Source organism: Mastigoproctus giganteus, chromosome 12, assembly GCF_048544385.1.
Source record: "Mastigoproctus giganteus isolate SK-2022 chromosome 12, ASM4854438v1, whole genome shotgun sequence".
NCBI classification, from domain to species: Eukaryota; Metazoa; Arthropoda; class Arachnida; order Uropygi; family Thelyphonidae; genus Mastigoproctus; species Mastigoproctus giganteus.
Genome location: NC_143586.1, coordinates 117,201,332 through 117,214,579, shown reverse-complemented (window position 1 = coordinate 117,214,579; position 13,248 = coordinate 117,201,332). Strand labels below are relative to the sequence as shown.

The following is a 13,248-nucleotide window of genomic DNA, read 5'->3' as shown; positions in this document are numbered from 1 at the left end:
AAAAAAAAATTCCCGAGTTACCCCACTGTGTGTGTGTGTGTGTGTGTGTGTGTGTGTGTGAGAGAGAGAGAGAGAGAGAGAGGGAGGGGGGTATCACCAAGAAAGAGAAGAATGATGATATCCAGCTCAGGACCCTGGGTTTGCCAAGCCCATACTCACCAGATGTGAGCCCCCGGGGTTAATAATCAGATCAAGATTATTTCTTTCTATTGTTGGTTATCTCACAAGCCCCAACTCTCATTTTTGCTTTTCCAGTGTTGTCACACCAATCTAACTCAGCAGTGCGCTAGTCAACCAAGTCCATTGGGTGCACTGCCTTAGATTTTAGGTGCTTCTTAACTAACTCTGGGGAAAACCCAGTTTTTTTTAGATTCAGAGGAAGCAATATTTGTGATTTGCTTATACCAAGAGAGATTAGAAGTTAGGGTAATTCCTAATAGACATATGTGATCTTGTCTAGAAATCTGGGTGTCATTGAAGATAAGCATAGAAGCAGAAGAATCTTTTTTTTTCAATATATAAGGCAGAACTAAGTTTTAGGATTTAAATCAACTAACTTATCTTTACTCCAACAGGGAATTACCTGGAGATTAGCATTTAAGGAATTGGAGAAGTTGAAGCTGTTTGTGCAGAGCAAGTTTTCTCAACTGGAAGATGGAATGAAATATGCTATCATTACAAAACTATGGATACGGATTCTGTTCAATGGAAAAACTCATTAATATACAAGAGGAAAAAGAGTAGCAGAAAGAACTGAACTTGAGGAACACCAGCATTAGTGGAGAAGTTAGAAGACAGAGGGCCATGTACCATCATCCACAGTGAGCAGTCAGAGAGAAAACTGGATACCGAATTACAAAAAAACAGTTCACAAACTAAAAGATGGAAGCTTATTTAGAAGACCATTATGCCAAACATGATCAAAAGCTTTTGAAATGTCAAGAGCAACTGCTTGAGTTTCTCCAAATATTTCCATTGAATTTGTGTGAATAAATGTATACAGAAAGGATAGACAGGATAGCAAGGGAGGAGGGGTTATGCTATTAGTTAAGAAACACATAAAATCCAAGGAAGTGAAGCCTGTCGACATTGCTGGACAGTGCAGTGTCGAGTCAGTTTGGTGTGACATAAGCATTGGGAGATCAAAATTGAGGGTAGGAGTGTGTTATAGGCCTAATGACTCTGATGAGTAAAATCAGAAACTGTAGAGGAAAATACAGTAAACCCCCGCTATTCGCGGTATCTGTATTCGCGATCACCGATTTAATAAAAAATGAAACCTAAAAAATGTGAATTTTAAAGCGCCGTGAATATTTTCCGCCATAAAAAAACATGGGCGTGGCTAGAATTATCTTTCTCGGTCAAAACAGCGCTCAGTGGGTGGCGGGGAGAGGGGTGACAAAATCACGAGAGTGGATGTTTCTCACTAATCCTTGTTCAGTATGTGTTATGCTCTTGTCATGGAAGGTATCGTCGTTTGCTTTTAATTTATATGCTTATAAATTGAATAAATTTATCAATTTATAAATTGATATGCTTAAAAAATGATAAATCTACCTGTTTTTTTTAGTGTAAAACAGACTTTTTCGAGTGTGTTAACGGAAGAAAGTGACATTATTGTGGACAAGTTCTTTCTAACCCCTACAAAAATATTGCTAAAGAATAACAAGGGAAATGTGAAAAGATCAAAGAAGGTGGTGATGACATTAGCGAATAAAATTGAGTTATTAGACAAAAGTTCTAATGGTGAAAGTGTCTCCTCAATGGCAAAACATTATAAAATCAATGAGTCAACGGTACGATCAATCAAAAAATCGAAAGAAAAAATCCGCCGTAGTGTCCGTGAAAATGCGCTAATTGCTTCAAAAATTTGCTCTGTAACTCGTGATGTTAAATTAGAAAAAATGGAAAAAGCTTTAAATCTGTGGATAGAAGACCGAACTCAAAATAAAATTCCGTTAAGTTCACCCATCATTCGTGAAAAGGCAAAACTCCTTTATCAACACTTTAGCGAAACTGGTGATAGCACTGGCGGGATAAGTTTTTTTGCTAGCAAAGGCGCTGGTTTGAAAGATTTGTTTGAAATTTCTAATAAATATTACATTTAATATTAAATTATTTCTTATTTTCATTTCGATGACTTATGCTTGCAATTCACTATGTACTGTCTATGTACATAGTCATATTATGAAGATACATATAATACATACATAGACAAAATTTTAGACTAGATTTTCTTATATATTTCATACTTTGGAACGGAACCCCTTTATTACTATGGGAGCCATAACTCAGTATTCGCGTTTTCGTTATTCTCGACATTTCTCAGGAACGTAACCCCCGCGAATAGTGGGGGTTTACTGTAGAGTCATCCAGTAAATCAGAGAGTCTTATAATGGGGAATTTTAATTTCCCAGATATTGACTGGAATTTGTGGTTGGTCACTCACACACTTGCAAGGCTTTTGTGGATTTATTTGATGATTGTTTTCTACATCAGCTTGTTCGGGAGCAACTGGAATGGGTAATACTCTTGATCTGATTACAGTAATGATTCTTCATGCATTAAGAATCTGCAGATAAAGGAACCACTAGGTGGTAGTGATCACAGTGTGCTGAAGTGGGATTTACTCAAAGCGGTAACTACCATCAAGGGTAAAGGGGAGGGTTTTTGCTTTCGTAAAGGCAACTACGATATTCTGAGACGGTATTTAAATTCTATACAGTGGGACCAACTGATGATGTTGCCAACAGCAAATTCAAAATGGGAAGCATTCAAAGAATTTATCTTGGAAGCTACTAGGTTTTACATACCAACTAAGAAATATTGTTCAAGGTATTGTTCATAAAATATTGTTCATAAAAAAGGTACCCGGGGGGGGGGGATGGGATCTATCCAGTTATATTAAAGGAGGTAGCAAAGGAAGTAAGCAAACCCTTAGCCATAATTATGAGAGCTTCTTTGGACTTGGGAGGCACCCATAGACTGGAGATGTGCAAATGTGACCCCAATTCACAAAGGAAGATCAAAGGCTGACACAAGTAATTATAGACCTGTGAGTTTAACTTCTGTTCCAGGAAAATTAATGGAGGCGCTGGTTAAAGAAGCACTGCAGAATCATCTAGACAAGACTTCAGTTATAGCTCGGACACAGCATGGTTTTTTACGGGAAATTCTTGTCTGACCAATTTGATTGGATACTATGATGTGGTCACAAAGGAACTGGATGCAGGGAATAACTTTGATATTATATATTTGGATCTTAGAAAGGCTTTTGATACTGTTGCACATGGAAGACTGCTGCACAAATTGGAGCAGTGTGGCATTGGAGGCAAATTGTTGCTATAGATAATGGGATGATTAAGGGGAGAAGACAGAGAGTGGTAATCAATGGACGCTGCTCATCGTGGACTAATGTTATTAGTGGAGTCCCTCATTGTTCAGTGTTGGGTCCATTCTTGTTTTCTGTGTTTATAAATGACATTGATGATGTTATATCAAGCCTAATGTCAAAGTTTGCAGACGATACAAAGGTTGGCATTGTTGTTAAGGACACTGCTGACGCTATGCTGCTGCAACAGGATCTGGAAAGGTTGAGCAGATGGGCTGAGAGGTGGCAAATGAAGTTTAACATTGTCAAATGTAAAGTACTACATACGGGAAACAGTAACCCCAAAGTAATGTATCAACTCTGTGGTACTATACTGACAGTGGTAGAGAATGAAAAGGACCTGGGGGTAATTGTGCAGGCAGATATGAAGTTTTCTGAGCAGTGCAGATGGGTTGCAAGAGTAGCTCATGGTGTCTTGTCAATGATATACTGGAATTTTTCTAGCAGGGATAAGGAGGTGATTATTCTCTTGTATAAGGCAATGGTCAGGCCACACCTTGAGTACTGTATAAAGGTCTGCAGGCCTCATTTCAAGAAGGATGTAGAGCTGCTGGAATGAGACAGAGAAGGGCAACAAGATTAGTGAATGGAACGAAGGGTTGCTCTTACGAAGAAAGGCTTAAAACTTAACTGTTTTGCAAATTACAGTGTCTGGAGACTATGCACTGGCGAGGTGATCTGATAGAGGTGTATAAAGCTTTGAATGGTTTGAGCATGCTCAGTGCTGATGGGATTCTTCCTCTTGCTCAGAATAATATAGAACAATAGATGTGTGGAAATTTGCCTTTAGCCAGCAGATAGTTTGGTTGATGGAACAGACTTCAATACCTTGTTGTGAAAGTTGATAGGCTAAATAAATTTAAGGCTCAGCTGGACAGGTATTTTGAATGAACGGAGGGGTAAAATGGGAGTGTTTTTTTTTTTTTTTTTTTTTTTTCTTGGCTGGTGCTGCATAAGCTTGCTTTCTTGCATCATATGCCTCTACTAATGCTAATGGTAATTTTTCCACAGATTGGTAACGTACGCCAGCATGTACTGCCGGATCGACACTGACAGAATCCATACGAGCTGGATATCAGCAAATTTACAAGCAGAAGGAAAAACACCAGGTGGAATAACAAAGTGTAAAAATGGCAACACAGAATATGAGTAAGCTCAGGATGTTTTGAAGAAAAATGGACACATACCATTAGTACATGATGCTTTCTTGGTGCTGATCTGGAAGCCTCCAAAGAGTTATGAATAGGTTTGGTCCAGGTGGACTATCTAGTGGCTTGCCTGTGAACACCATTTCAGAAAACTGTAACTTTAAAAGACATCAATCATACTGCATGATGGAAGAGATGGGAGAGCTTTGCTGGAGCTTTGCTCTGGAAACTAAACATGGGTTCCACCACTCCAAGCTTCCAATAAGCAAAGTGGTATTATTGCACTGGTTGATGAGAGTTATCTACCACCTAGTATTGCCTGGTAACACCTATTGGCAACATTCCTCTGTGTGGTCTTACCACCACACCTCAATCCCTGCTTACATTGGTTTGCATGCAAGCGTTGGATTATTAAAAGTTCAAAAAGGGGATTTTTTTGTCGCACAGTGATTGAGCATCGTCAAAATTTCATGTAGCATCCACTGGACTTGAGTATCACCTGAATATCAGTCCATCATCGTTTTAGACTGCCAGGTAGCAAGTAGAGCTTGTGATAACTAAGAGAATGTCTGTCTTAGCCTGAAGGACCATCAGACTCTTATATGGAGATTCTTAATGCATGAAGAATCATTGCTGATAATCAGATAGTGTATTGCTTTCTCTCGTTGCCTTTCTAACATGCTGCTGTACAGTCATCCAATAAATACGTAAAAGTATTTATTAGATGACTATCAGGTAGCAAGTCCAGCAAGTCTTGCTAGTGTTTGAATGACCAACCCACAATGACAAGTTTCAGTCAATATCTGGAAAGTTAATATTCCCTATTATAAGACATTCTGACTGCTCTATTTCTTACTCTATTTCTCAGTATAGTTTTTTGTTATACCTATCACAGTCATTCCGCCTATAACACACTCCTCTTATTTGTATTCCTCTGCCTATATCACACTGAATTGACTCAACATTACACTGGATGTGAACTGGATGCACATCCTTCAATTCGATATGCTTCTTAACTAAGAGTGTGACCCCATCCCTTCCTGTTTTCTTTGCTCTTTTTTGAACACACCGTACTCCCTATATTCAAATTTTGCATCCCTTATGCAGAGGCAGCCTTGGTCAAAAATTCTTACCAGGGGAAAGCTTGTAGTGGCCTCATACTATTGTTTATGGCCAAAATCACACCGGCCTCTGCCCTTCGGCCCACTGGAGTTTCCCCAGTAAGTCTTATGGCCAATCCACCTTTTCCCTTATGTTTGAGTGACACCGTGTCTCCGGAATGTCTGCATTTGTTGACTTACTTGGTAATTCAAATTTATCAAATTTATTAACAGTGCTCCTAGCATTAGTGTACATGCAAGTATGCATGCACGTGTGCTTACTCTTTGTACCCTAACACAGCACATGTATTCATTTGTTCTATGATGACCCACAGTAGGGCTTGAAATCCCCAACACCTTGCTTTCCTGACTGTTGCATATTCCAAAAGAAGCAGTAAAAGAATCACTTTCATCTCTGCTTGCAACTATTGTTAATCTATTAGTCTGTTTCCCTCAAAGCTAGCCATTTGGCAACCAGGAAAGCTATGAATTGGATTTCCGGTCAGTGGATGAAGGTCATTTATATTCAAGAGGAAAATCGGAGGAATACAGTAGTTTAATATGGATTGGAAGGTAAACGATTTTATAATAATGGATAGGAAGGTGGAAGAGAAGTTGTGGCAGCTAAAAGTAAACAATCTATGAAACAGTATTAAAAGATGCTGGAAAAGAGGTATTTAAACCTATAGCATAATAATGAGAGCATCCTTAAATTCAGTAGAATTTCCTATGAAATGGAGATTTGCAAATGTATCTCCTATTCACCAGGCTAGTTTAAAGTGTGAAGTGTATGACTGCGGACCTGTAAGTTCTATGCCAGGGAAAATAGTGGAATCAGTAGTTACAGAAGTAATTCAAAGTTATCTTGATAGGTGTGAAGCCACATGACTGTTACAGAATGGAATTGTTAAAGCTAGGTTATCCCTGACCAGTCTCATTAACTACTATGAGATTATCGTGAAGAGAACAATGCAAAGAATAATTTTGACATCATTACTTAGGTATTAGCAACACCCTTTATCCTTTACCACATGCCCAATTGTATTAATCAGAGTAGCATGGCATTTGGAGCAATTTACCACAATTCATAAAGGTAGTTTTGAGTGGTAAGAGAAAAACAAGTGATTACAAATGGCCACTGCTCTTGTGATGTGTGGAGTACCACAGGGGTCAGTGTTAGGGCCTTGCTATTTTTAATATATATTAATGATATTGATCTAGGCAGTTGAAGTTTGATGCCTGTATTTGCTGATGATCCAAAAGTTGATACCATGTTAAATGGCAGTAATCAAGGTGTGCTACTTCAATAAGATTGGAAAATAAACTAAGGGGATGGCAGTGGCATACCCAGGGTAGGGTCAGCAGGTACATTATACCCCTTGTTTGTTTGTTGTTTGTTTGTTATTTGGTTTTTAGTAGCATTAGCAACTAAGGCCATATTTCTCCGGGAATATGCGGTGGTCATTCTCTTGACCTTTCCTCATCCTCTGTATTGGTGGTGACGGGCTCACACCCTGGTCTAATCAAGAAGCGTGTGCTATGCACTGCTGCTCCTTCCCACCTGGCTACGGAGGTGCCATTATACCCCTTACTCTGAAATCTGGTATTATAGCGCGTTTTAGCATTAGACAATTGGTGCCTTTTTTGTGAATGTACCTGCCAACCAAAAATCCTGGCTACACTACTGGGGGCTGGGCAAAAAAGTAGCAACTTTGGTTTAAATGATAAATGCAAGTTACTGCATTAGAGTAACATTAATCCCAAAGTAATATATCATTTGGGTAACACAAAACGCAAGATAGTTGATATCAAAAAAAACCTTTGGATTTTTTTGATATCAATGGTATTGTGAAATTCTCTGAGCTGTGCAATCAGGCTCCTAGACAGCCCTTGGTAGTTCTGTCAATGACATATGGAAAATATGCCTTAGGCACAAAGATGTAATTGTTCCATTATAAACAGCAATCGTTAGCCACATCCAGAATATTCAATATTGGTTTGGAATCTTCATTTTTGAACTGACGTAAGTCTGTTAGAAATGGTGTGAAGAAGAACAACAAGATTAACTGGGGACACAAAAGGATATTTTTGTCAAGTAGTACTGGTGCTCTGAAATTGCAGTGTCTGTAAACTAGGCATATGCATGGTGATCTAATTGCTTTAAAGGAATTAATTTAATTTAATTCTGATGGCACCTTTGCTCAATTTTAGATGACAGTCACATAATAAGCATAAATTTAAATTGAAGAAACATGATTGCAAAATATATGTATAGAAGTTTGTATTAAGCCAAAGAGTAAATGAAATTTGCAATAACATCCACTTAGTTATTAATTATTTGGAAATTTAATGTGTGGAAATGGGTAATTCGAATAAAGTTAAAGAAGGTTTTGGCAAATTACTATCAGGAATATTATATATTCTGTAGGTGAACACACAGTAGGGATCAAGACATTCGGCAAGCAGGGGGCCGACAACTGTTAATATATGATCTGATGTGGATATTGGCAAGGTCCTGAAACAGCACCTTAATATACAGAAATTTAATTATTAACTGAATAAACTAACTTAATATTCACAAGGTATTAGATTGGCCATTACTAAAAGTATAATTCTGTGGAAAAATGCCACATAATGCCCTTCTCAATTATATTCTTTCTGATTTATTATGCTTCCATCAGCATCTATGCTTTATAAAAAAATTACTGAATTCTTTATTTATTATTATTATTATTATTTTTTTATCATTTTAGGTCTAGAGGCGGCATTGAAGCAGAAAGACTTGCAAGAGCTGAATGGAATCAACGAGAGCGAGATAAAATTATGGCTAATGTTATGGGTATGTTAACAAATTTTTGCGATGTATTTCCATAATACAGGATATTTCAAAAGTAACTTCACAAAACCTGTAACTTTGTGCATTTTAAACTTAGCATAACTAGTCCACTGAGTTGCCAAGTAACAAACAAAAATTTCAACTGCTGTGGTAGCACTGAAGTTTTTATTGTTTTTTTTTTTTTTTGCACTTATGGCATAACTGGGTCCTGAAAATTTCATATTGAGCTGAAACACATTTTTCCATCAAAGAAATGTTGAAATTCGGATTACATTCCTGTTCTAGCAGCCAGACAATTTATTTCTATAAAATGACCCATGATATTGTGGTCAGGCAAAAAATAGTGTAAACATAAATATAATTTATTAAAGGCTAATTTCATTAAGCAATCCAATAATAACTTGGAAAAGCATAATTGAAAAGTAAAAGTTGAAAAAAATACTGAAGGAATGAAATACATAGTTGTGACATTCGAATCTTCCCCTATGCCTTAGTTTAAGATGTCCATAAAGAATCCTGGCCTTTACTTAAGTTATTATATTGAACCCAAATGCAAATAGAAGTATTTCAAAATTGAGAGTAACTTCCACTCTCTCCTTGCTCATCACTGTTGCTTGCATTGATCAGAGTAAATAATAATATTACTTAATTTTTATCTTGTCATTTATGATTGCTGATACTGATATATGAGGGATATAAAAGACCCAGCTGATAACTACAGGTGCCTCACCTTTTTCAGAGTTTAACTATGTAAATTTTTATATCCATTGTTAAGGTTTTACATTTTTAAGAAACAGAAACATCTCTAGCACTTTGATTTTCTCTTATTAGACATTTTTAAGGGGTGGATACATTTAAAAAAATAATGCAAACAATTTGCAGTTTTCCATATTCATACTAGCATTAGCTAATATTATGGTTAGTAGCAACATATGATACAAGAAAGAAAACTTATACAGCATCAGGCAAAAAAACCCTTCCCATTTCACTGAACCATTCGTTCCAAATATTTTTCTAGTTCTGCCTTGAATTTATTTAACTTCCACAACAACAGATGGAAGTCTGTTCCAGCAATCAACTACCCACTGGCTAAAGGCAGATTTTCTCATATCAATTCTACAACTGTCTTTCCTCAGTTTGAATCTATGCCCCCTCAGGTTTGTAATCTGAGCAAGAGGAAGAATCCCATCAGCATTGAGCCTGTTCAATCCATTCAAGGTCTCATACACCACAACCAAGTTTTTTAGATGCAGAGGAAGCAATATTTGTAATGTGCTTGTGCCAAGAGAGATTAGAATCAATTAGTCTCCAGAAGCTGAAATTTGCAGAACTTAACTTAACCTTTCTTCATAAGAGCACCTTTGTTCCCTTCACCAGTCTTGTAGCCTTTCTCTGTACTCGTTATACAAACTCTACATCCTTCCTAAAATGAGACTTCCAGACCTGTATGCAGTACTCAAAGTGTGACCTGACCATTGCCTTATACAAGGAGATAATCACCTCCTTATCCCTGCTAGAAAAATTTGTGTATCTCATTGACAAGACTCCATGACCTACTCTGGCCGCCTGTCTGCACTGCTCAGAAAATTTCATATCTGACTGCAAAATTACCTCCAGATCTCTCTCCTTCTCCACTACCCTGAGAGTTACACCACCCAGTTGGTAGATATCTTTTTTTTTAATTTTTTTTTTATATATAAACCGCAAACACGAGAGGTATTAGAACCTATGGTACATAGTACCGTGCTTGGGTTGAGAGTTGAGAAGACGAAAGAAGATATTTGTTGATATTGGACTTGAACTTCTGTAGACTGTAATTTTCAGGAAATATGTATGAAGAAAGGTTGTTCCAGAAAACGGCAGTTGAATGAATAAACTAGGAGGATGAAAAGTTGGTTCTGTGAATTTGAAGTTAGACAGTAAATGGATGGTGGCTGGACGTGTTCGGACTGTTTTGAAAGAGAGAGCTGGAATTATAGAAGCCAATTCAGAAGAACAGTAGGCGCCTCCGTAGCCAGGTGGGAAGGAGCAGCAGTGCGTAGCATACGCTTCTTAATTAGACTGGAGTTCGAGCCTGTCACCACCAAATACGGAGGATGCGGAAAGGTCAGGTAATGACCACTGCATATCCCAGAGCAATATGGCCTTAGTTGATAATGCTCCTAAAAACCAAATAACAAACAGAAGAATGGAAATATCTGTAGAAGAGGCATGCAGAAGAAACATTATGTCTATAAAACAGCAAGTAGAGAGAGAATCTGTTAGAGATGAAGCATTAATTAACCTAACTCCCCTCTTCTGAATGGAATCAAGAAGCCTGAGAGATGTTTTGGGGGCACTACCCCAGATGTGGGAACAATATTCCATGGTAGGGTGGATTTGCAATTTATACATAGCGAGCAGCTGTTTGGAAGAAAAATAACGCCCAGAGCGAAAGAGAAAACCAAGTTAGATTCAGAGGAAGCAATATTTGTAATGTGCTTGTGCCAAGAGAGATTAGAAGTCAGGGTAATACCCAAAAGAGATATCATTTTGCCTAGAAATTGGAAATTCTGTTCCTATGCTTATCTTCACCAAAGATAAGCATAGGAGCAGAAGAATCCTTTTTAGCATTAGCATTAGCATTAGTAGAGGCATATGATGCAAGAAAGCAAGCTTATTCAGCATCAGCCAAAAAAAAAAAGCACAACCACTACTCCCATTTTACCCCTCCGTTCGTTCGAAATACCTGTCCAGCTGAGCCTTAAATTTGTTTAGGCTATCAACTTCAACAACAAGTGATGGAAGTCTATTCCACAAACCAACTGCCCGCTGGCTAAAGGCAAATTTCCGCACATCTATCCGACATCCGTCCTTCCTCAATTTGAATTTATGCCCTCTCAGGTGATTATTCTGAGCAAGAGGAAGAATCCCATCGGCATTGAGCATGCTCAAGCCATTCAAAGCCTTATACACCTCTGTCAGATCACCTCGCCGATGCCTAGTCTCCAGACTCTGTAATTTGCAAAACTTAAGCCTTTCTTCGTAAGAGCAACCCTTTGTTCCATTCACTAATCTTGTTGCCCTTCTCTGTACTCGTTCCAGCAGCTCTACATCCTTCTTGAAATGAGGCCTCCAGACCTTTTTGCGAGATATAAGAGAAGACTGAGTTTTAGAAAGATTGAAATCAACTAAGTTGTCTTTGCCCCACTGGAGAATTACCTGAAGATCGGTATTTAAGGAATTGGGAGCAGATTTTTGAGAAGTTAAAGCTGATTGAACAGGGCAAGGTTTCTCAAAATGGAAAGTCGAATGCAATGTGCTATCATCGGCAAAATTATGGATAGGATTTCCAGTCAATGCAAGAAGGTCGTTAATATACAAGAGGAAAAGAGTGGGGGAAAGAACTGAACCTTGGGGGACACCGGTATTAGTGGAGAAGTTAGAAGACAGAAAGCCATCTACCATCACCCTCGGTGAGCGATCAGAGAGAAAACTGGATAACCAATTACAAAAAAACAGTTGGAAACCATAAGATGGAAGTTTGTTTAGAAGACCTTTATGCCAAACACGATCGAGAGCCTTTGAGATTGTCAGGAGCAACTACTTGTGTTTCACCGAACCTTTCCATTGAATTAGTCCATAAATGGGAAACGTAACCCAGAATATCACCAGTGGATCGACACTGACGGAATTCATACTGGTGATCGTTGATCAGACGGAAGGTTCCTAGGTAGTTTAAGAGTTGGCGGTTAATTCATTTCTCCATTGTTTTAGAAAGAGTAGAAGTGATTGCAAAAGGATGATAATTTGACACTGACGGAATCCATACTGGTGATCGTTGATCAGATTAGACGGAAGGTTAGTATTAGTATTAGTAATGGCCGCATGGTGCAAGAAAGCCTATGGCTTATGCTGCACCAGCCAAAAAAAAAAAAAAAAAAAATCCGAACAAAACAATGATAAAAACAAAAAAAAAAAAATAATAAAATAAATAATAATAATTAATAAAAAAAAAAAAAAAAAAAGGAAATTAAACCTATCATCCTATGCGCTTCCCTTACCCGAAAGTACTATCCAGATGACCTTTGAATTTCCTCAAACTGTCGGCCTCTACCACCCATGAAGGCAACTTATTCCAGTAATTTATAACTCGCTGGCTAAAATAAAACTTCCTGCAGTCCAATCTAAACATTTCCCCCCGTAACTTGAATTTATATCCCGTAGTTCTAGTATCATTTATAATCTTGTAAATTTCATCCTCATTCATTTTACTGATGCCTCTCAGAGCCCTAAACATCTCCATCAAATCTACTCTAAGGTGTCTAGTTTCCAAACTCTGCAACCCACATATTCGAAGTCTTTCTTCATAAGGACGCCCTTTTGCCGATCTCACCAGGCGTCTTTGCACCCTTTCAAGAAGCTCGATGTCTGTCTTTAGGTGCGGTCTCCATACTTGAACACAGTATTCGAAGTGTGGTCTAACATAAGCCTTACATAATGGGATTATCACGTCCCTATCTCTACTTGCAAAAGTTCGATAGGACTCCATGGGCCTTCCTTGCAACCTGTTTACAATGCTTAGAGAATTTCATGTCTGACCGTATCGTAACACCCAAGTCCCTTTCCTCCAGTACTGGCTTTAGTTGAACTCCACCAAGTGAATACGTTTTTTTGGGATTACTGTTTCCCAGGTGTAATACCTTACACTTTGTTGGATTAAAGCATAGCTGCCATTTTTCTGACCATTCCTGAAGTCTATCTAGGTCTCTCTGAAGAAGCTCAGCTTGACAG

At 38.1% G+C, this 13,248-nt stretch overlaps 1 protein-coding gene across 1 annotated transcript in view; it reads left to right on the top strand.

Annotated features, from left to right (window-relative positions):
• The window catches only part of dtr (defective transmitter release), a 675,513-nt gene that overhangs the window by 472,020 nt on the left and 190,245 nt on the right, over window positions 1-13,248 (top strand). The window contains exon 8 of the mRNA XM_090385868.1: window positions 8,393-8,478. Coding sequence (XP_090241994.1) covers window positions 8,393-8,478 — 86 coding nt within the window. The remainder of the gene's footprint in view (window positions 1-8,392; window positions 8,479-13,248) is intronic.